General features: G+C 37.2%; 2 protein-coding genes across 2 annotated transcripts in view; one reads left to right on the top strand and one right to left on the bottom strand.

Moving 5' to 3' along the window:
* Nucleotides 1–829: 829 nt before the first annotated feature.
* Nucleotides 830–4,249, bottom strand: LOC144452217 (chondroitin sulfate N-acetylgalactosaminyltransferase 1-like). The gene is made up of 2 exons (XM_078143269.1): nucleotides 4,190–4,249; nucleotides 830–2,985 (listed from the first exon to the last, which is right to left on the bottom strand). The coding sequence occupies exon 2, from the start codon at nucleotides 2,913–2,915 to the stop codon at nucleotides 1,296–1,298; it is 1,620 nt and encodes a 539-aa protein (XP_077999395.1). The 5' UTR covers nucleotides 2,916–2,985; nucleotides 4,190–4,249; the 3' UTR covers nucleotides 830–1,295.
* A 9,264-nt stretch (nucleotides 4,250–13,513) lies between these two features.
* LOC144452487 (uncharacterized) overlaps nucleotides 13,514–25,080 on the top strand; it is a 101,510-nt gene continuing 89,943 nt past the window's right edge. The window contains exons 1-2 of the mRNA XM_078143586.1: nucleotides 13,514–13,941; nucleotides 14,040–14,130. Of these exons, the coding sequence (XP_077999712.1) occupies nucleotides 13,669–13,941; nucleotides 14,040–14,130 (364 nt within the window). The 5' untranslated portion in view covers nucleotides 13,514–13,668. The remainder of the gene's footprint in view (nucleotides 13,942–14,039; nucleotides 14,131–25,080) is intronic.

Here is a 25,080-nt window from a genome sequence, read left to right as displayed (position 1 = left end):
AATAGCAAAATACAGTTAGATGTACAAGAATATTTTCATTTATAATTAATTACATAAATATTTTTTTTTAAATATGTCATATCGATTTACATATATCGTTAAATAAAATTTATAACCTGGCATCTTAAGTAATTGAATTTAAGCAGTATGGCAATCCTTACAACCATTTGCAAACTATCTAACCAGGCATGATCAGAAGCAAGTGGTTGATGGTGGGGTTATTTGTGGATACTGTTATTGCTAATCTGAGATGTGAGAGTCTGGGTAATTGACTGCTATTGGTGGTTGCAGTAACATTATGCAAATGAGCACTATGGTTTCTACTGGGCTATTGGTGGTCGCAGTACCACTATGCAAATGAGCATAATAGTTCCTACTGGGATATTGATGGTTGCAGTATGACTATGCAAATGAGCATGATGGTTCCTACTGGGGTATTGGTGGTTGCAGTACTGCTATGCAAATGAGCATGCTAGTTCCTATTTGGGGTAGTGCATACAAGTGAGCGCAATAAATACTTCCTTATACACAAAATGATTAACACACAATTGTAGGAGAATAGAAATTGATACTTGACTTCATTTCATATAGTAGTAAAGTTACCTTATTGGAATCTAGTTCTTGAAGCAACTACGTAGCTTTCGTCCGAATCACTCAGACACCATCAGTGTAATTATGTTATGTCGTTTGGTCAGGTGACCTCCTAGTGGAATCACCTCAACAGACTAGTCTACTGTCAGGTCATGTCACTAGGAGGTTACCTGACCAAATAGCATAACATCATTTCGCTGATGACGTCTGAGTGATTCGGACGAAAGCTACAGTCACTTAAAAAAATAAACTTCACTATTACTACACAGTCAAATTTTTTTAAAGAACTTTGCTCTTTTTTGGTAGCCATGTGTAATAAATAAATAAAAACAGAACCTTATGACTTGAGAGTGCCAGTGTGTGTATTTCAGGGGTATCTGTGCAGTTTCTGTCTGCTGCACTTTCACTCACTACACTCATGAAAGCAGGACCGCAGAAAAAATCATGAGAACTGACTTGCTATGTAATATGTCGAGGACCTTTGAAATTTCATTACCAGGATAGCCCTGATAGTTTCTCAGTTTTTGCTAAGTAGGTCAAATCTATCTTAGTTCCCCCCAAGGTATTTTCAAAATTATGGTATAAGACATCAATGCAAATTTTGCCAGTTTCCCCATTGCATTGTTACAAAGGTTCTGAAACCTTTACTAAAACACTCTTTTAAAATGTGAAATATTAAAATTCAAAAATTTTTTTTTGTATTTTCAGGCACCTTTTTGTTGTTTTAATTGTGACTGTTGAAGTTGTGCTTGCAATTCATTCTTGAATGCCATCATACCAAGCTGGGTATGCGATGCCTCGTTTAATGCTCTGGACCCAATGCACGCTTTGTACTGTTCCGAGGTCAAGGCAGGGTCACAGTGTTTAGGATGATACAAATGGAAAATGCCACGATCTGGAACACGTATGACAGCGAGATTAGAATGTACATACTTGACATACAGATGCAAATCTTCCATTCCCCATCCTTTGATATCAACGTCGAATCCTTTAATATTTATGAAATCAGATCGGTACTGACAAGTCATACCGTAGCCAAAGTCACGCCAAAATCCTGTATCTTTATGAATACGAAGCTGATCATCTTCCATCGGTAAAACTGGACTGTCCTCATACACAATGGCAGGATTAAATAAACTGAAAACAATCGGATAATATACTTTCTTCCCCGCCTGAGAATGCAAACGACAACGTTCTAAAGAGTCTAACGTAAATGCAATATCTACATCACAAAAGAACAGAATGGTGTTTTCGCCTTGCCAACTTTTTGCGCCTTCTTCTAGACCTCTCCCTCTTGAGAACTCTCCATTCAAATTAAGAAGACGGAATTGCTTGAAATTATTTCTCGTGGCAACCGTATGCAGACTGGATTGAATCTCAGTCAACCCCTCTGTGCCAAAATAAACCACAGTCAAATAGACATTTTTATCACCCTTGATGCAAAGCTCTTCAAATCTCTGCATAAAGTTATTAAATTTATCCAATCGGCCCGACAACGGCACAATCATATTGATAGTTTGTTTCTGAGCCTCTGTTGTGATTGTCTTCAGTTTCTGTATCGGCGCAAACGGTCGAAGTAATTCTATCTGGTAATTATGACTGTCTCCTTCAGTCTTGAAAAGTAAATTATAATACGACCCAACAGTCTTATCTGTCCGATAAATCCCTTCCACAAAATTTTCCACACTAAAAGCTGGATTGACTTTGGTTTCTGCATTTAGCATGTCTATGGCACTGTACACAGCTTCAATGAGGTCATCTTTTCTATCAGATCGAGGCTTCTCTGCAGGTTTGTGTGATTGTCCTCCTTCTAAATGATACACCAGTTTGGAGGTAAAAGTATTAAACACCCCAACTTCATATTGATCCTTCAACGGTTGATGTGTCTCTATCTTTTTCACCTGTTGTTGTAAATATTCCGAGAGTGCATGATCTTGGGTGTTACTACTGGCTTTAGCTTTGTTTTCCTGTAATTCGATTCCTTGATGGTTATTATCTCCAAACTGTATATATTTCTCACCCTGTCGTATAAGTTCTGCTTTCAAGTCGTTAATTTGTTGTTTAAGTGTCTCTACCTCAGCTTTGTGTTGTTCGTCCTTCTCAGCTAATAAGCTCTGGTAGTATTCTTTCTGTGGCATCTCTTCATGAACCTGGTACAGGACTTCTTGTCGTCCTTGTAATGAATTGACAGATCTAGTATTGCCAGGACAAGACGTCATATACAGTCTCCATAGTAACAGACACAAGGCTAGTATACCGCACAAACGGACTCCATTTCTATTCATAAATCGCGTCTTCATGTTGATCAGATTCTGAAGTGTCATATTTGCGTTCCTTTGTTGTATCTAAACTGTAGAAACACCATCACCAGCATCCAGGTAGGCAAGGTCTAGTCTGCAATTAAACACACAAAAATGATTTTGGCTGTTGCTATGGGCATGGTCTTGTTGCAAGGTATATTTGCATGTCCATTCACTTGCCTATCCATCCCTGTTGTTATCTTTGCAACATACATCACCATTTCACTGTTGCTAAGGGCATGATCATGGTTGTTAGGGCCAGTTGTGTCAAAATGTTTTGAACAATAAATGCAGAATAACATCTCATGAAAAATCCTTCATTCAGAATTTATTTTATATAAATTACAATACTATGCCAAAACCCTATGGTATCTGGTGTGCTAGTGGATAAACTAATGCTGTCGGTGGTATAAGAACAAAATGCTGTGGTAAAGACATGCTGTGGTATACAGTGGAGATGATCGTAGTACATATAGGGGCTAGACTACCCTATTTCTTACAAGAAAACACATTTTTTTAATCATTTTGACCCACAACAAAAACATTCAGGGGGCACTGCTGATGACATTCTGGATGTACACGGGAGTTGTTTTGTGTATAAAAGCCAAACATGTAACTGTTGATTTTGATACCTAAGTATTATAACACATGCCACGTTGTTGATACATGCATGCTTGTTAGAATTTGTTTATTTATTTGTAGATGTTCTATTGTTTGTTTACATGGTTTTACCAGATTCTCCCTCTGGTTCCCAAACCATGGCAATGTCACTGCTTGTAACCACATACATATCTGGTGATGTTTCCATCCTCTTAAAAAGTTATTATTAAACTCTAAACAGCAAAACAGGCAGTGTGTTATTCGATATATGGTGTAATATGGCCCCTCGTATGCCATTTATTATTGTGCACACGCGCAGTGATCCCAAGACCATAACAAACTGATATAGAAGTGTGTCTGGCCATGTCTTTCGGCATGACCTTTGATAGCTAGGATTTACTACGCATGCTGTGTGACAGACCTCCCTTCCTGAAGAAATACTACACCAATGTCATCACTGATGATGTGAACACAACCAACTGTCACTTTTAATGATACACAGTGTCACATACGGACCCGACAACCATAACACCATCATCATCATCATCATCATCATGGTATGGTCAATGAATGGGGGTCATGTACACTACAGTACTACGACCTCAAACACTTCACTTTCACTTACAGACATCATCATCAAAAATTACGTTTTGTGGGGGACATTAACGTGATTACACAAAAATATGAAACGAACTAACCTTGATGACTATCTGCAACGTGTCCAACAACCCTTTCCCAGCCTCTTAGTTGGCGTCGTGTTTCCGGAAATGGGACAGTCAGTACCATTCGTACAAAGGGTGTAGTGGCTTGCTACGTGTCACTGCCGCTTCCGGTTCACCTGTAGTAAGTGAACCCGGTCCATCTCATTGAATACGGCCCAACAACACTGAAACTTGAGTCGGCGGAAAAAACATAAACCCTCCAACGTTGGTGGAGGGTTTATGGAAAAAAAACATGGGAGAAAACTATAAATTCGTAACAATCGTTAATGCAGACTACGTCATAAAATGTTAATCAGTCACCATTTGTTGCGAGTTCTGAAAACTTGAAAGTTTGAGGGGGGGGGGGTTAGAGCGCAAGGCTTGAAATGCAGCCGAATTTTTATAAAGTTTTTGTGAATATTGCTACTAAAGAGTCGTACTTCCATGGTCACATACACTTTCTTACCCCAATTTTTCAGTTCACAAATTTGAAACCATAAAAAACACACACTTTACTTTGCTTGGGGAACAGTTACACTTTTATAAGGGAATAGTTATACGTTACTTTAAAAAATATAGGTGTTATGGCAAAAATTGGGCAATATAGCAATTTTTATATTTTTCTCCATTACATTGTCTATAGAATTGTTCCTGATGATGTACTTTGAATGAGCACTATATGTCACCTTTGAATAAATGTTAATTATGTGCCACGCAAACCAAAGTGGTTTGATCAGTGTATTAGTACACTATACTGGCTACCATAGCTTAGGGTCCCGTGCAAAACCAGAGTTGTTCCTGTTCTTACAGCACGTTTCGACGTTGCCGTAAAAGAGGCTGTGGTTTGCGACAATGGTCCATCTGTGTGCGCCTCTATCAGATTAGCGGCAATGGGCCACTATTTTTGGTAATGTTCTGTCATTAAAAAATACGTTAAAACTACACTGCAAATGGTCCAATCCCTCTAACTAGAAGATTTACTTGTCTGTACTAGTCGTCAATGTTAGTTAGTTAGTTCAAAGTGACATACGAGAGCTGTAAAACATGGTCGTTTTTATCACAGTTTTTTCACACTTTCACCAAAACCACTGCTTACCAAGGTCAAAAGATCCAAAATATTCAATGTGCTTCATGTATAGCTTTTTAATGTTGGGATTTTTTAAACCGAACCATACACAACTATCAGATGCTATATTAAAATAATACACATCACCATAGCGACCTTCGTGGTAATTTTTTTTTCTTCTCCGGACATTGCGGTTCTGCTGAAGACGTAACATCACACAATATAGTCATAGTCCTTCTAAATCCATAGCGCAGTGTCACACCACTGGTCTGAGGTATAGTTTATTACTATGAATGCAAAGTTTCTTTCAGACCCTGTCAATATTCCCCTGTAATTGTCATTCTGTTCATTCTTTATTTTCAATTAGCTTATCCATACTTGACCTTCAAATTTTGAAAATATGACCATGCTGTATCAATATCTCTAGCTTACCGTCTCTTTCCATGGATATATTTGTGACATCCATAGTTTTTCCATGCAGCACCCACTTGATTTTTTCCATGACCTTTCCATGAATCTTGGAGCGGAGTATTTGAATATTAATATAAGCAAGGTGAATCAATTTTCTCTCAAGCTGTCTGTGTCTTGCCATAGAACACCCACCTGGCACTTTCATGGTCTTTACAAGGATATTGGAACGGATATGCCAGTGTCTGCGGCCTTTCCTTCTGTTGTCACTGTCTTTATCAATGTTTATGAACTTTGCATTAATTAATTAATTAGTGTACTACTTAATTAGTGAACTACTAATCCCACAACAAACTAATCTTTAATGCAAATATTCATTAAGCGGAACAATGGCAGTATTGAATATATCTTGGTTATTCAGCTGAGCATTGAATGTTTATCCCGTTAATCCGCGAAGTTATGAAGCGGCATAAATTGCTTTCGTAACTGATACACAACCAATTATGGTGCTGTAGATAAGAATGTGCTTGACACAGAGTTGGAGAAAATAGTACGGGCTGGCTGCATTTTGAAGGCCCATAATCCGATCCCATCCTCTCGCATTAGTAGCACCGATATCAGTGGAGTCATGAAGATCAGATATGGTAATTCTTTTGTACAGGACAAACTTTTCCTATAGCTCTGCCAGACAACTTTTCTTTCACTCCTAGATTTTAATACTAATCGTAACTAGGCCCTTAATCTTTGGCCGTGAGGTTAGTACCATCCTCTATAGTGCTAAATAGTCGATATATTGCCAATATTTTACCACTGAGGTTTCATGGCTGACTACGCCCTCTATAGTTAGTGCGCCCTCACAGTCTATAAAACACATTTTTGGTACAGAGGATTTGTTCATCAACTATATTCATTTCTATGATTGCGAGCATTAAATTCTAATATAGACAGTTATTTTTTCTTCTAGTATTTACTTCTGATGAAAACCAGGGTTGAAATAAATGTATCATATTGCATCTAATTCATATGTACAATACAAAAACAATACTGTGTAAGGATATATTGAGATACAGTTCTCTCGGGTAAGGTTACATACATTCTATTAATATTCGCAATGTATTGCTATACTCTTAATTTCAAGAATATCATAGCAAGTTTTGCGAAAGCAATATTCACAGTTTAATATTTTTTCTTGGTGTACATATGACTCATTAAGCTGCCACTGTAGTATCCGGTAGTACAATCTAGAGTCCAAGCATGTAGCTATAGACATTTTTTGGAAGGGTGAGCGCCAGGAATCCTCACAAGACTGGATCCTAGGCTACCGGAGGCAGTTTTCTATTGATGATTAGTATTGAAACAGAACTGCCTGAGTATGCATTTTTCAAAACGTTATTTCTTCTTATTTCAGTCGGCCTATGGGGTCTCGTACGTGTGACTCTCTAAACGTTTTTACAAGTCGTGAAAAGACGCACATACACGCACACACACACACACACACACACACACACACACACACACACACACACACACACACACACACACACGCACGCACGCACACACACACGCACGCACGTACACGCACACTATAAAGAAATTACAGTTAGTTGGAAACAAAACTAGAGAAATCCAATTGATTTGAGCAACTTGGTGTTCGGAAGTATTTTAGGACAATTATCTGGCAATCTTAAGACAGTTTCCACGTCTTTATACAGGGGGACACTTTTCTGTGATTCAGGGCATTTAGAACTCGATCCCCCAGAATAGTTAGAGGAATCATATTGACCTGAGAAAGTCTCACGGTACTATTTTAATTAATAAAGCTTCGGTATAGGAGATGTTACATGCGTAGGAATTCAATGCAAAAAGATAGCCTGTTTACAGTATACATCGCGAGTTGTGTGATTTTGCTTTGCTATCTCACTCCGGACTATTTTTATTTTTTATTTAAATAGAATATTTTTTTTAAAAACCACACACAAAAGTTTTCTTTTCGTGAAATGATAACCCGGGTACAGTGATTGTGAAACAGTCATGTGAACTCGTAAGCCCGTTGAAGATGACTAGTAACTGGGGAAAGTATTAAAAAAAGTCGAGAACAACATATCCTAAATTAAAATCTGAATAAATAACCCAAAACATTTGAAGATTATGAGACTTAGAATATCTCCCAATGGAATGGTACCAGTCTAGACACTGCAATCCAAGTTAACTAAGGTAACTACTCCCTAGCTTCGTAAACACAAACAATAATTACAACATTCACCCCACCCCCTCCCTCGCCCACGCGTCATTGTCGTACAAATGACTTGTAAACAAGATTATATAAGTTTCTGTCACGTATCTCATAAATTCCTCACAAACATACTATTTTTCGAAATGTCATTACGATACATACAGTTATACTTGAATCATATTGCTGTCTTGTAAGTGTTACGCCCACGTCCACACACTTCAGTGATATGACAAATATAGACATTCCCTAAGTCTGTACTGTCTTGTAACATGTATGTCTAGTATTTAAATATTCTTAACCCCCTTTTACGATTATGACCGTTTATATGACCAACACGTTATTTCGGTCTGAATTTTATAAGTTAGTCTTCCATGTAAATTTGCGATGCGTCCCAATCAACGCAACTGGCATGCAATTGGGAACCAGGTAGGATAGAGGTTGCAATTTGAATGCTTTAATCGTATGGACTTACAGGAGCTGCATTTGGATTGTGTATGCCCCCCAGGGAGCTGATCGGGTGAATGTTGTGTCGTGATAGGTCCGTGCCAAGGGTAACCATTACGAGGAGGAAGCGTTTTGAGGAGAGTGTGGAAACACACTAAGAAATAGTATATGTTTATAATTATAAATCTGCACACTAATATAAAGCATGGAACATATATCAACAGTTGGATGATTGCACACATTTGGTGATATTGGAATGCAAACTGGGTTAAAATTTAAATAATATTGGACATTTCGGGATAGTGGAATGCAGACTCGATAAAGAGTATATACAAATCAATAAAACAGCACTTATGCCATTCTAATTACCCAGCTTCTATCAATTCCAGTTAATTACATCATGGGTTCTATAATCTATCCATGTAACATCTACGAATCTATAATTTTCCCAGTATCTTATGATACGAGTTCCCTGTAATTTACCATACATAGATCTTACGTCTTCGCCTGGAACCCCCAACCTCTCCATCTTTTTGATATTGCTACCCGGATAAAGCATTCCAATAATTTTGAGTAATTTTGACCCAAAACTGGAACGCAAGCCATGCATTCCTCTGCCTTTTTAAAGTTGTGGCTTGAGTATTGTTATTGCCTAATTATACATTTAACGGACAACGTTAAACTCGTGGAAGTCAATGACAAGGAATGTCTGAATGAATAGGACACTCTCTTTGCATAGTTAATTTCTCGTTGAAAACAACAGATAAAAGAAGCGAAATAAAAGGATTCAATGGGCCTACTCAGGCATTGGTTTCCAACCTAGTAGTACAAAATTGAAAAATCGATACTCTTGTAGACGACGTTAGTCATAATTAAGAGAACCCCTCATAACTTACGGTTGAACAGTAAAAACCGTCGCGGGATTATCTAGGGATCAATGGCATCCACGCCTTTGAGTGTCCGTGGTTATTGTTCAGATAACGCCCTTTCATGCCATACGGTGATACAACATTTTCGGAATCAATCCGCACCATTGCCGTACACAGAATTTATATTCTGTATATCTATTTTTGATTGTTGAAAAAAAAAGAAATGACCACCCGTAAGCCAATCCACTTGTATAAAATGTGGTTCACGTGACGCAGCACAAATGGATGAGACGATTGGGTACTACCACAATTACTGTACCATTAGACAGTCAATTAAAACAGGCCATAAACCATTTTTAATGTGCCTGTGACATTTCTGTCTAATATGCAACCAACCCAGCTTCAATGTTATAATATTGATTTCCCCGAACATATCATTTATGTTGACCATTTGTTATTGGTCCTATGGAACGAAGAACACACTTCAAACTTTTTAGCTGAAGTTCCTGATATTTTACCTCTACATGACTTTGAGGTTGAGTAGACAGGTGTGGTGTTGCTAATTAACAGCTATGCATGTGTTTAAAGATTGAAACAGGGTATTAAAGGAACAACAATGATATTGAATTTAATTGTGCTGGCTACAAAAAGTCGATTTTCGGTACTTTACCGAGCTTACTCCAAATAAGTGTGATGAAATCACATTGAAAGTATTTAAAATGTAGCGTTTCGAATTCTGCATTGATTTACGAATGCCTAATATCTGCCTCAACATTTTCAATAGCAGTGAGAATATAGACTCTGAAGTTTACTCCAGAAACGTTAGCTTTTAAATCTTTTTGGACTTTAAGACATTCGTTCACAGCATTGCTATAGCTATTTCCACAGGTACTGTTTCAGCCACACAGGACTATCGCACGTTCCACAAAGATGATACATTTTCGTCAGAAATACCATATCATCGTGACGCAACTGGAAATATCCTTCATAAAGTAAATTGCCCATGTTTGGTTTCGAGACATTCACGTTTCTCAACCAACTCTGTTGGCTTAGAAATATTTTGCATTCTTGCCTTGTAAGTTGACATTTACAGCGAGTATCCACACACTTTGACGTGGGGTAACACATTATCAGTTGTGTTCGCAGTATCATTGTTGTGACATTTTCGCCTCCTGCGGACGTATATAGCTATATATAAAATAGTAAATATTGTAAAATACCACAACTTATGCGTAGTGCCGATTATAACATATCTCCTTTCTTAAATTGGAGTGTGTATTGAGTTGTTTTGGGATTCTTCTTATTTTTTTTTTTAATATGTGAATACTTTAATTTTTATTTTGGCGAAATCCAGCGACGTGTACTATGAAGTAGTTGCGAAACTCCGAAAAAATGTATGACTGACGCGAACATGTTGAACAGAAACATAATAATCTACTGCGCACATGAAAAGAAGTAAATATATTTAGGCCAGGGGACCAAGTTTAGAGGTCGTCTGGATTGTATCTAATCTAAAACAAACTTTAGAAAAACATACTCGGTAATGAGGAGTGATTTTGAGATAGTTACTACTGTGATATTACTTTGGATCCCAGTGACGTAAGAGAATTTGAAGGTTAATAGTTTGGAAGTAAGGCTTGTCATGAAATCACTTGTGTTGTTTGAGAATCGAACACACGGAATTGTGATTCTCAACAAAAAATATGAAGACGCGTGTTCCGACAACTTCTTCACGTCTTAGCTGCGTGCATTGTGTATGGTACACTACAACAAAATAAGCGACCGGCAATCGACTTTAGCGTCCATACATAAAACTGTAAGAGATTTCTTTGCAAATAGATACTGTCTTTTCAAGAAGAGGTCTCACATTGGGCTGTAACCTACACTTAGAGATACTTATGACATAGCGAGCACGGTTCCCTCTTCAATTTTGATATTTGGCAGAAACGATATCCCCGTGACTGCTAGTGGGAAGTGTGTCCTCTCCCATCGTGAACACTTTTGGTAAATAACGACATGTAGGAGATCATTTAGGCATAAAATTTCAAACCATACATATCATTGAATGTCATTGAGTACTTGAATATTTTACTCTCAATGCATTATTATAATTATGGCTGTATTGTCTACAGTTTAACCAATAAAGAGATATTAATTATAAGGCAGACACGCACATTGGCTTCATTATCGACTGCCTATTTTTTCGTGGGTCCCCATTTTCTCATCGGCGCCCCCCCCCCCGCGTGTAAATTTTGCTTGTTCCCTTGATACTGGCGTTATGTGCGGGTACGAGGTGTAATAACTGTGGTGTTTCCCACGTCCTTTACAATACACTGCTCTATTTACCCCTGAAGGACTTACAGAACAAACATGAATGGTGGTGATCGTGCTGACCAACCACAAACATTATTGACTAAATTGCGTCAATTCCATTTACACTGCACTACGGTTTAGTAGAAGTGTGTGTTGTGAACCCATTCGCACACTTTTACGCACTCGTACGTACGTATGCACAAGTACAATAAGTGTAGAATGAAAAAGTGGGGGCAAACATATTACGAAAGTGGGGGTAACTTGAATGTAAATATAGTAAATACGCACACAGAAGCGGTCACAAATCGCCTTTGATGGAATACTCGTAAAATGCTTAGCCCACTTTTAATATATTCAACTGTTTTACAACCCTAGTGCGACCACAAACTCGTTACATAGATGTACTAAAGCTGAGTACAGTCAGCGTCATGATGATTCCAAGGGGATATGTATTATTGCGTAGATTGTTGTTTTTCAAGGGAAAATTTCACACTAATCCAGCTTAGCCTGGAATCCATGCATGCGGGTGCGGGTTTCAGTTCCTTATCAAAATCCAAAATCCCTAATCGCCTGTATTACAGGTTATGCTTTTTTTACAAAATTGTATCAATATACGCTCTGCACAAGAAGTTTTCTTTCAAGTCAAAAAATTGTCATATTTTAGTCTATAAACTGACAAAAAAAAACAACAACGTAAGAAATAGGCACGTCAAGTTCAATGTAAGAAATTCTACACGGCCCTATGGTTGATTCCGGGTTAATGAGATATATAAATGCTAGCACTGTCACCCGATGTACCCCAGTGTAGTTATGTCCTAGGTTCAGGGAAGTATCATATGGCCCTCAACGTTTTTTACTTCCCGTTGATTATACCTTGAAGAGAAGATGTGTCACTGTGCAATTACGGGCTGAATGGTGTTTTACCCTGACTTTTCTGAAAACGGCTTCACTAAAAGTCGGTTCTTTTGAACATAAATGGACATAATACAAACACTTCGGAAGTCGCATTCAATCTAAACAAGAAAGAACGACATTTATTTCGGTAGACCACACAAAGTTAGTTGGGAAAAAAAAAGTAGGTTACCATGGCAACGATTGTCACGTTTTCCCCAATCGACGGCTATAAATCAAGATAGTTGTAAACGTTGCTGTTGAAATTTGGTATCCCTGCATATTCAGGTCATCACATGGGGCAAGCGTTATATTAAGTTTTGTTACAGAAGAAAGCTACCTTCGCTATCAGTTACATGTTTACATTGTACGTTAGTGCCCAATATTGCACTTTCATAAAAAATGTTGCGGTGTGGTTATTGAAGTTTCCTAATTTAGGCTCATTTGACGAACTTTACAAAGCAAAAGTAATGCAAGCTACTGCATAATCTTTCACGAGGAACCGACAGCGGTATTACGTATTTTCTACCTCCGACTCCATGGTTAAATAGCCTGTCTGCCACTCATGCACTCGTACGAGTACGAGTATTGGCTATTTGTTTATACGTACGTAAGCTCAGCCTGAGTCTCTGTCATACAGCGTCTGTAATCTGTTGCTCAATATTACTGAAAATGGTGCTAACGATGATACTTCTTTACATAAAATTCATAAACAAGCATAACCTATCGGTCAAAGATTTTCGTGCCCGGCGACACAAACAAGGTGGGATATCCCCAAAAATTTGACAGATACAGCCTGGACAAACAGCTGATACAGTGTTATGACAACATCCTGTAGATTTAATCTTCCGCCAGATGGAACTATTTAGTTCATATTCACTAAGTATGGAATTGTTTCCCATTTGGATTTACGAAAAACCCATCAGAAAAATATCCTATATATTAGTTACGAATGTGGCGCTTAGTATTCTTGGTGAGCGGTTTGATTGCACAATGTAATGAATGTGTGTACATTTTAAAACTCCCGGTGGTCGAAGCACCGCGCGGAAGGATATAGTTATAAGTGGTGTAAGTTCAGTGTGCGTAAGAAGTTGATATGCACAGCATGTGAGTCGTAGTCGTGTTCGCGATCGAAGTACAAGAGCTTGTATACATCGTGATTTCCACCAAGCAAGACCATCTCAAGATCGGCCAACAAGGATTTTATCTCTAAGAACAATCTGCAGTCCCTAGCCGAGCAGCGTCGAGCAAAATGAGCTCAGACAAGGGGAAAGCGGATTTGCAAACGCGATGGAACTTATCGACGACGTCGGGAAGGGAACAGAACACGCAATCGACTTGGTTGGGAGTAACATTTTGGGGGATTCTTTGCTCTATTTTCAGTGTAGTTGCAGTAGTGTTTGTGTATATTGTATTGGACAGTAGGATTTCTGGACTTGAGAGACGAGTTTCCAATTTAGAAGTACAGGGAATGAACCGCATCGACGATTATTTTAACACACGACTTAATGAACTTTTCTCCGAGGCAAGTTCCTAGCATTTTTTCATAACAATTTGTATTTTGTAAACAGTTTTTTCCACAGTTTGATGTTAATTTGAAATATTGCTTTCGGTCTGTTGCAGCGCTTAGAGAAACATTTAGAAATAAGAGCAGCGAGGCAGAAGAGACAAGCTGATTATCAGTTGGATAAAGAGAAGTGCTACTGTCCTCCAGGTTAGTGACAAAAGTTATTATCTATACACTATCATGTGCGAAGTACGCGTGAAAGGATGAGGGCTGAACTGTTGTTAAGTATACACAAAAACGTTACCAACGCATTCCAAATTCTCAACGATTGACAAGTTCACTTAAGCGAACACGCACATTTTTTTTCTTCAAAAGTTGAATCGATCGGATGTAAAATTCCCTGACTTGGTCAATGTTTACAAATTTTATCAACTCTGTGTGGACTCCGTTCAAGTAGTTTTCGTGTTCTAGATAAGTGTTGCTGCGTAGCGTCCGTCGGAATCCGTGTGTACTTGCTAAGCACCAACTTTCAACACATTCCTTCAGTCTTATATATACAATATTGGAATCAGTAATAGCTGACTGGTATTACAGTAAATATCACGGGAGATCAATTACAAACGATGTTCTGCCGTGAAATTGGCGGGCATTACTGGGTATTATTAGCTTCTATTTCCGTACTTTGACGCTTGAAATGGCGTGTAAAGACGGTAACACCTACTACACAAGTGTAATAACTGTGTCAAGAGCTGCTCTCAAGGCCTATAGAGGAGAACGGAAGAAACGACTTCTTTCATTCTTCTTCTTTTCTCTCTTTCTGAATAGCTCGAGCCCAACACACAAAAGGAAGCCAAGTGTAATATGCTATCTAATGTTAGACAGGCTGATGGCTTCTAATAGCACACTTTGGCGCCCCTAAGTGCCCCTAATACTATAGTATTAGTTTTTCAGCAATAGTAGAGAGTTGGGTGAACTGATACAAAGTCCGTTCAATAGTCTTGTGCTTTCATTGATGGTGTTTTCTTGTACCTGTATATTATATCCGTTCTTTATTCCCACTTAAGCCTACCTTTCACTCATCCATTGATCCATTTGCTCACTTCTGTGCCAAATATATGTACGACCAACCTTGTTTGCTGGCTGGATAATACTAATATGGGAATAATTAAAGACTTGCACCCCAAAAGAACCATTGTATGTAGCCTTCTTTGCACTTTAACTGTTTGGTAGAGGTAACACCCGTCTTTAAGCTAAAGATGTTTTCAGTTAGTAAGGTTGGAAATCCATAGAATTCAATTGTATCACACGTTCAAGCAATAAAGAAACAATACCAAGCAGTGGGGTTGGTGTATTTTGCAGTCTTATGTTAAGTACTATTTAGTAGTGGTAAAGCACACACACAGAGTAATTATTTGTCATCATTATCAATGAATGAACTGTCAGTTGGTCCTGTTAAGAGCAATGGGTTTTTGTTCTATTTACAATTCACACAGCTAGAGAATGCTTTATCCAGAGTTTTATCTTTATGGTTAGATGCTAGTTAGTGTACTGTTGAAAGAAAGTCAATTTAGCCAGGGACCAAAAGTTAATCAATGTACCAAACATATGCAATAACTTGTGTAGATGTAATGTTTTATTGTCTGGAATTCAATATACGATGACAATGTAGTTTGATTGGATCTTAACAAGAAGAGTTAGTAATTGTCTGTGGTAATGCAAGTCTTGGTGCGAGTTAACATTTAATTTCCTATGTTAATACTAAGTTGGGTGATATATTAGCAGTATGATGTCATCACGTACCAGCTGTTCTAAGTAATAGTGATTAGTTACCAGCTGATCTTGTACTGGTCATTTACCAGCTGGTCTAGTAATGTTCAGTCACCAGCTGGTCTAGTGATGTTCAGTCACCAGCTGGTCTAGTACTGATAAGGTGTGATGATGTGACCCATTACCAGCTGGTCTAGTACTGGTCAGTTACCAGCTGTTTTAGTACTAAGCAATGATGTGACCCATTACCAGCTGTTTTAGTACTAAGCAATGATGTGACCAGTGAGTTACCAGCTGTTTTAGTACTAATGCAGGGCAATGATTTGACCAGTTACCGGCTGTTTTATAACTAGTACAGTGTTATCAGTTGATCAGTTACCAGCTGTTATCATAGTACTACTACTTGTTTCGTGTGATCACTTTAATAGTACCCAACTCTTTCAGATCACTTAATACACAAGCTGATTTCCCGATTCCTTAGTACAGTGTACAAGTATGTCATTAGCAGCTGTTAAGAGTCAGAAATTAACAACATGTTCTCCTTGTTATTAGCAAGTTTTCTATTGTTGGCTAAGCTTGTCCAGGACACCAGATTAATCATTTAAAAGTGGAGATTGGATTTAATCCACACTTAGTATTGTTACAAATAACAGTAAGTGTGAATGGAATTCCTTTTGCCAGTACATTTGTTTAAGGAGCTCGAACAAATTAGATGGGAAAGGCCACCCTACTAGTTGCAAGGCAGACTGAATACAAACATGACTGTGCATATCAATTTAAGCTTTATCTCCGACTTTAGGTTTATCAATGATACCACCACCACCACAGAGATATTTTACTTGTCTTCAACACTTAAAGAAAGCCATAAACCCTGAGTGATAAATAAGCACTGTGTATGTTTAGTGGGTCCATACTTTGCTAGCTACAAGGAGGTTGTGTAATAATGTTGTCTTTTTCAGATCCCAATCTCTTGCACACAACCTATTGAGACTTGACCTTTGACCTAGCTAGCTCCAAACTGTCATCAGACCTAAAGAACCACTTGCTAGCTTCTCTGTGTATAATTTTACCTTTTTCAACATCAGGAAAATTAGGAATTCTACATCTATTTGCTATAGAATTATTAGAATCTATACTGTACAATCATAGTGCAATGTAACTGTGGTAATTTTATGATATTTCTGTTCCAGTATTTAATTTCTGTTGGTTTTTTTTTTATTTCTGCGTTTTAAACCATGTGTTATATATCAGAGATTGACCTCTGTAAATGGTGATTTTACATGTGAATATAGTCCCAGATCTTCTGCCTCGTTTGGTGTTGAAAACACACATTGATAAACAACTTGAGGTCTCATGGGAATAATTTTACCTATTTGTCAATGTGGGAGATATGAATGACTAATTAACTAACATAGTAACAATGCTAATTGGTAAGCTGATGTGTTCATCAAATTCAGGCAGGATTTTCTCCAGCACGGAAATGTTTGAAAATAAGAAATAATATATTAAAGCAATTTTGGATAATGCTATTCCATTCCATTTTGAGGAATGAAGTTTTTTTGATACAAGGTTGTTTTAATGAATTAATTTATTTCTGTGTTGTTCTGACTTATATCGTGTGAATCTAAGACTAAATTATAAATGGTGATCAGTAGTTGTCAAATATTTGGTATTAAATTAAAGATACACAAGAATACTTTTTGGAATATTAGGGCTACACTGAAATTGTAAGTATACCGTAATTACATGAATGTTCAGTGTGTATAGTATGCTGGTGTGTGTGATCGTGTATGTATGTAGATGTATGTAACTGTGTATGTGTGTGTGTGTGTGTGTGTGTGTGTGTGTGTGTGTGTTTGTATGTATGTATGTATGTGTGTGTGTGTGTGTGTGTATGTATGTATGTATGTATGTATGTATGTATGTATGTATGTATGTATGTATGTATGATGTCTGTATGTCTGTATGTATGTATGTATGTATGTATGTATGTATGTATGTATGTATGTATGTATGTATGTATGTATGTATGTATGTATGTATGTATGTGTGTATGTATGTGTGTATGTGTGTATGTATGTATGTATGTATGTATGTATGTATGTATGTATGTATGTATGTATGTATGTAATTGGTATGTGTTTGAATATATGTATATGTGTTTTACCATTCATTAGAACTTGCGATGTGTCGTTTTATTCCGTAACATTTAGATACACAGTCAGGTGATGACCTACTATATATCTCGCCTTGATATGAGAAAGAATATTGAATCAAAATGTCAGGATTGAATTTATATTTATCAGGACTGTTCTACTCATTACATTTGCACTCCCATGTATGTGTGTATGTGTGTATCTATGTATGTGCGTGTCTCTCTGTCTGATAACTGTAGTTTAAATCTGTGACGTAAATGTAGGCTAAATGCCATATGTAAAGATACAAAAGGCTTTATAACTCTAGGTCTCTATTTTGGCAACATCCCTAGTCAGAGTCATGGGGTTATTGTTTGCAGGGTCAATATTTGCCTCATTGGATTGTTTAGTTGAAGAGGAATTTCAATAATAGTTGTTAATCAGTCAAATATTGAATTAGATGGGTGAGTAGATACCAGTAAATTAAGGAAAAATATACAGATGATAAACAAATGAAAAGGCAAATAAGCAAACAAATTATTCAAAAATGCCATTTTGTCAAATCTTCAAAATGTATAAATCATGAGGTATTTGGTCGTATCTGGTCGAAACTGACTAATTTCACTGGCTCAACTTTGAACTGTTAATGTTCGGGACGTATTGAATGAAGTTTGTTTATTGAGCTTGTGTGACACTGATCGTCCCTTTAAATTCTGTCATTTTCAGTGTTTCTAGGGTATTTACACTTTTATGTTACTAGCAGTGGAAAAGTAGAATAGAGGGTGGTTTATTGTGTGAAAGGGTTACAGACTCAGAGAGAAGACAAAACATGTTAAGGAAATTGACAGAGAAATGGTTAACATGTTGCCAAATACTACCATGTACATTTCATTGCATAATGAAAATCTACAGCTAGCCCATTTCAGTATGTTGCATTGGTGATACATGTACTTACAGTAGAGGTAAAACTTTCCTGTTGGTTCACCAGAATGCATCAGCTGCAATCATTGTACCTTGTCAGATGTATAAAAGTTTACATAGACCCATACATGTGTCAAGGTCAAGGAATTATTGTTTTCAGTTTCACGACATTGAACTTTTACTGAAGCCAAGTTGGGCAAGTGTGTGTGGAAATTTCTTTCATGCATTTCATCAGTAGAGATATTATGATAGAACCCCATGACATGTGAGTGAATGTGTGGCGTACTCAAGGTATTTGTGCTTGTAATGTTCTCATTGGCCATACTTTCATGAGTATAACGAGTGAAAGTGCAGCAGAAAACACTGCAAGCACAAGTGCAAATACATACACTGGAACTCACGCAGAATGAGGTTCTGTTATTTTTACGTATGTTTATCCGAAACAGCAAATTTCCGTAAAAATGACACTGTCAAGAACAATCGTGCCTACATTTGCATGCGAGTATGCAATAATGTTTTCAGTATTGCACTGCAGTGCACATACCGCTGCACACACGCAACGGTGCAAATAATCACGGGTCCATATGTAGTAATGGATAGAATATCGTGATATGTACTTTCATGACCCATTGTTTTTGTATAAGTGTTAGAACTGCAGTCACACATATATCTATTTTTATACATTCTCTCATTTTTTTTTTAAAACAGTGCTATTTCTGGTAACACATGTGACAGAATCGTGCAAATTTACCTCCTTACATTTGAACCGTGATGAAAAGTGAAACTACTAAAAATAACCCGAACGGAAAACAAAATCTTAAAATATAATGTCAGGATTTTTACACATATGAGGAATTCGTGCAAATTTGACTTCTGTATATTTGAACCGTGAACATAAGTTGAAATACTAAAAATAATCTGCAGTAAAAACAAAATCTTATATGATGCAAAGATGTACACATGAGAAATTCCACAGATTGTAGGGGAACACGTGTTGGGGAGTGTGATGTGACCTTATTCAGTCTTGTTTAGGTGTGATATGGGTCATTTCATTGTGGTATGCTAAATACAGTAGCACGCACTGCCAAGTCATCGCCGATCACACAGTGTCGCACAAACTTAATAAATGAACATCGTTCAGGACAAAAAACCCTCCCCTAAATGAACATTCACACGTGTAACATCGACACATTTATATATGATGTGTAAACCGTGGTAAAAACTGTAGCAGTCATACCACTGTGATCGATGCATTAAAATGCTACCGGAAACCCAGCACTGTATAACACATTAGCAGTAAATCTTGTCAACTTATGAACATCTCAGTAGTAAATACCAAAATGCGAAAATGAATTTCAGCGAACACATTGATGCCATACCCCACCCCCCAAAAAAACAAACAAACCAAAAAACAAAAATGAAGTTTACTTATTGAGCTTGTGTGACATTGTGCGGTCATCCCTCAGTGTGCATGCATGTATGTGTGTGCAGTTATCAAATGTGCCAAGATAAAAACCTCTTCAACTGCAAGATAAGGACATTTATAGGAAATTCCGAGATAATTCTTAACTAAATGATTGATTCAACTGTGGTTTCAAAGATATAGGGTGGTGATAGGTGTACTTCAAAACGTCCTGATATGCAGTAATAGTTCTAAAGAGATGTGACATAGCCGATAACTCAATAAATGGTTTTATTGGCGGTATATGGCATGTATGTATGTACATAGGACTATCTCTACTACAGACTTTCAATGGCCGTGTCACCTATCTTATAAATAATCATTTACTTTAACCATGAGTTGTTGGTGGCTGAGTAGTTCACTTGTACACCTAGAGTCCTACCACTTCAGTCATGGTGTAAACGTGTCCAGCACCAGTTTGATTAAGCATAACCATGTTTGTACTTATGAAGGGTATTGTCAGTTCGACACTACTCAACAATATAGGTTTTTCGCAGTACTCTGGTGTCCTTCAGTTTTAAGACCAATGAGCGACACTCAGTGGAAACCATAGCGACAAATTTCCATTTGGTTTGGATTAATAAAGCTTATAATACCTATTGTTAATAAAGCAAAGTTGAAAACAATGTCTTACTCTTAATATATATATATACTAATAAGAACATGTAGGGTACTGTGTTTGTTGATTTGATGTTTGTTTATAAACAGTCACCTTCAAGTATGGCCGACCTGGACCCAGCTATTTTTTTGTCAACATTTTAACTTTTTGGAATGTTAACAGGGTTTGACTATGATAAATTGATTTACAAGGCAACCATACATGCCTTTGCTACACAATATAGATGGGTGGAAAATATGAACGTGACCAAGTAAAGAACAAAATGCTCCAGTTAAAACATGACCAGCTATTGCTGAATTGACACAAAGTGGCCTGATTCGAAGTTTGAATTTAGGAGGGGTCTTGAGTCCAATAACCATGGAATATTTGTACTGGACTACCAATGTTTTTCTCGACACTGTGTGAGAAGAGCCACTGGCTCAACAGTCTATCGAGATTAAATAAAGTCTAATAATAATAATAATAAAAACTTAATTTGCGGTGGTTCGTGTGAATCACCAATTCTGTTCAAATTATGGCCGAATTTAAGCTGAAGAGTTTAAAACTATGAAGTTTCATTCGATTCGTGATAATGATGTGTAGATTATTCATGGGTCCAAATTCTGTATTGTATAATGTCACTTCAGCGTATGTACTGCAGGACATATTAGTACAGAAATTTTGGAGATTTTGACGAAGAAAAAATATGAAGGCAAAGAGATTGGATAAAATGAACCTAACTATTGTTGACAATATTGACGTTGAACATGTGGACCACTAGAATCTAAACACTGGTGGTCCAAATAGACCACTTGATAGTAAAGTCAATTGTCAACCCTTACTCTAAGTGTTACTTCATTCAACAAGAAACAACAAGGGCCAGGCCTAGTGAGGCAGATAATGTGCTTTAGTATATTGCATGTTGTAACATTGTAGACAACGCTTGTAGTGACTTTAACTAATCCTTGCTGTTGACAATAAATATATTGACATCCTGGCCGTGCCGCTGACTATTGTCATATGCATAGATCTGTTGCAGTGCTGATACACCGTAATAAATACTGTATTTGGACAATGTTGTAATGTGAATAGTTTTCATAGTTAAATTCCAAGGACAGGTGTCGGAGCACTCAGTCATGCCTGGTTCAAATCGAAGTCAATCTGTAGAAGGGATGTTGTCTTGCAGTTATTATATATATACAGCGCTCAGTGTGCCTGATATGGTTACTGGGAAAAGAATTTATAGCCCCAGTCTGAAATAATCTCTTTTTATTTCGAAAAATATTTGTGTACCGGAGTAATGATATGGAATTTGGAAGTTTAGCCGATGAGTTACTCGGAAGGATTTAGCGTGGTCACAGCTGCAAGCGAGGGAAAGAAAAAAGAGGTTTACTGTTAATGAATTATTCATAAGCTTAGAAGAAATCCCCAATTATGTTCATGTTTGAATTGCTACTGTGTCTAAACCTAGTAGTAGCCTTTATACTGACCCCATTCCAGGCAATTCAATAGCAACTTACTCAAGTGTTCATAAGCTTAGGTCAAACAATTAGATTATGAGAAGACTATCCCCTACATTGCTTGTTAACTGTGGACATGTATGAGTACCGGTATGCGTAAATCCATGTGTTAGAAATGTTGAGGAGGTTTTGTAGTCACTATTTTAGTGAAGTTAAGGAGCACCAGTTGTCGTGCTCTAGGCATTGTGTCTGACCAGGTAAACAGTGTCATTGTGTATCTATTAGTAAACCATAGAAAGGATCACAACAAAACTTAGTGAATGAGAATGTCTGTTTTTGTACAACCTCGGGTTAAATTTCTGTACTCTCAGTTTCAAGTCTAGAACAAGAACCAGTCACGGAACAAAAGAGTATGTGGGGCGTAGTGTAACAAGAAAGAACACATACACTTTACTCAAGGTACACTAGTTTTAACTATGGCCGTACATTTTGTGTTGGTAAATATAGTCCACCTGTTATAGTACAGTTTGTCAGTTTTTTGTTGGTTCATCTGTCAGGCCCACCGACCTGGTATGTTAGTTTGTATTGGTATATCAGTCAAGCCCAGCTTGTCAGCCCCCTATCAAGGTATATGTAGTTGTTTGTTCGTCCACCAGCCATGACCACTTGCCTGGCATTTCAGTGGAGTTGAAAGCACATTTTTGTTATGCCTCCTTCCTTTACCAATGTAGAACAAAACTGATGTACAACTGCCGTGCATGGTGTGCATTTGCATTTTGGTATTGTACAAACTTTGTATACAGTGAATTGCAGCATACTATCACAGGTACATTTTGAATTGGGCAAAAAAAAAAAAAGAATTGTTTCTCGTCAGTGCGCGCATCGCTTTAAATACCCATGGTCGGTCTTTTTTATCATGTTTGTCCAGCCCATGCAGTCTGCAGATCTGGGGGAGAAACACAAAAATAACCCTCCCTATTCAGTGAAGACAACTGCAGAGCCAATCATGAACAAGCAAATGACATCTGCTCCGTATTCATACTTGCTGTAAAGTACTAAATAAAAAGAACAGTAACTGCCATAAATAGTAGATCGAGTGACAGGTTTGTTGAGAAAAAAAAAATTGTGTCATATTGTCCTGACCAGAAACAATTCTTTTTTTTTGGTCTAAATACAACCAAAAGATACTGCGGTTAGTACATTATACAGCGTAGAAAGATTCAATGCAATGTACAAACTAGGTATGTTATACTAAAAACTATATCAAGTAAAGTAACATTATAGTTACAAAGCCTTCATTTACACTACATTGATGGCAAATGTTTTGTTTATTTTGAAGTTAAATTTCATATTTGATAATTTAGTAACCATGGATGGTCAAAATTAATTATGATATGTTCATGATTGATGCGAACCTGTTTTTTTTAAGTTTTAGAATTCTGAAGGGTTTTTATAAGGTTGCTATGGTAACAAAGCCGACTCAGGTGTTTGAAAAGACGGGAGTTCTATTATGGGCATTAGAGTAACACGTACATGTAGCCGACTACATGATTTCCTCTAAAATGTCACGCTGTCTTGTAACAGCTGTCAAAGCGCTGTTTTAATTTCCTTCCCTATATTGAAAACAATCAGTGAAATTAAAAAGTCATAAAACAAATTGGTTTTCTAGACAGATAGCTAAAAAATGAAGAACTGTGTGTATTCCAGCAGAAGAAGTGTGGCTGACTTCATCATACATGCATCAAAGCAGATAAAAAACATTCATTTTTTGCAAGAATTGTGGGTTTTGGGTCACGTTAAGCATACAATGTTGCTGCTCATAGATTCAGTATGTTATTGAAATTAGTCTTAAATTTTCACCGAATTACCAAGTGATGGTGTTGTTTTTGAATTTCTACCAGAGTTCAAGTTTATCTCCTTAGTTTAATCAGATACAATTTTTTCTTATTTTTCACTGTATAACAGACTACCACCTTTTAAATTTGGTAGTCTAGATACAATATTTAGTAGTCTATGTGTCCTGGACTACTGCTAATTTGGTAGTCCAGATATGTTTAGTAGTCTATGTGTCCTGGACTACTGCTAATTTGGTAGTCTAGATATAATGTTTAGTAGTCTGTGCCCTGGACTACTGCTAGTTTGGTAGTCTAGATACAATGTTTAGTAGTCTGTCCTGGACTACTGCTAGTTTGGTAGTCTAGATACAATGTTTAGTAGTCTGTGTCCTGGACTACTGTTAATTTGGTAGTCTAGATACAATGTTTAGTAGTCTATGTGTCCTGGACTACTGCTAATTTGGTAGTCCAGATATGTTTAGTAGTCTGTGTGTCCTGGACTACTGCTAATTTGGTAGGCTAGATACAATGTTTAGTAGTCTATGTGTCCTGGATTACTGCTAATTTCTAGCCCTCTCTACTATAACACAATGACACAAAATAAAATCCCCAAGACACAATATATGTGATACGATTATAAAAGCCTAGATAGGGACTATTTGTCCTGGGGTCATAAGGTCATCCAGGCATAATACCACCTGCTTAGTATGCTAAAGCTTACACAGTCCATTCTTTATACCAAGTATAATAACACAAACAGTTTTGTTGAAAACACCAAAATCATTCCAGTTTACACCTTTTTATTCACAAATTGTACTAGAATTTGAATAGAAATTCAAGTCAAATGACAATGTAAGTCTCTGTATAGGGGAACACCACTCCAGGAAATTTTCATAAACTTTGGGTTCTGGAGAATAATTTCATGATTTCACATAAATTTTGCTAATTGCCAAGAAACACAAAATTAGCAGTCTTCACC

Source organism: Glandiceps talaboti, chromosome 22, assembly GCF_964340395.1.
Source record: "Glandiceps talaboti chromosome 22, keGlaTala1.1, whole genome shotgun sequence".
NCBI lineage: Eukaryota > Metazoa > Hemichordata > Enteropneusta > Spengelidae > Glandiceps > Glandiceps talaboti.
Note: the sequence above shows the minus strand (reverse complement) of the source record. Positions and strands in the feature narration are given on the sequence as shown.

Excerpts from the sequence above, each read along its gene's own strand:
- LOC144452217 (XM_078143269.1), bottom strand. The coding sequence starts at position 2,915 with ATGACACTTCAGAATCTGATCAACATGAAGACGCGATTTATGAATAGA.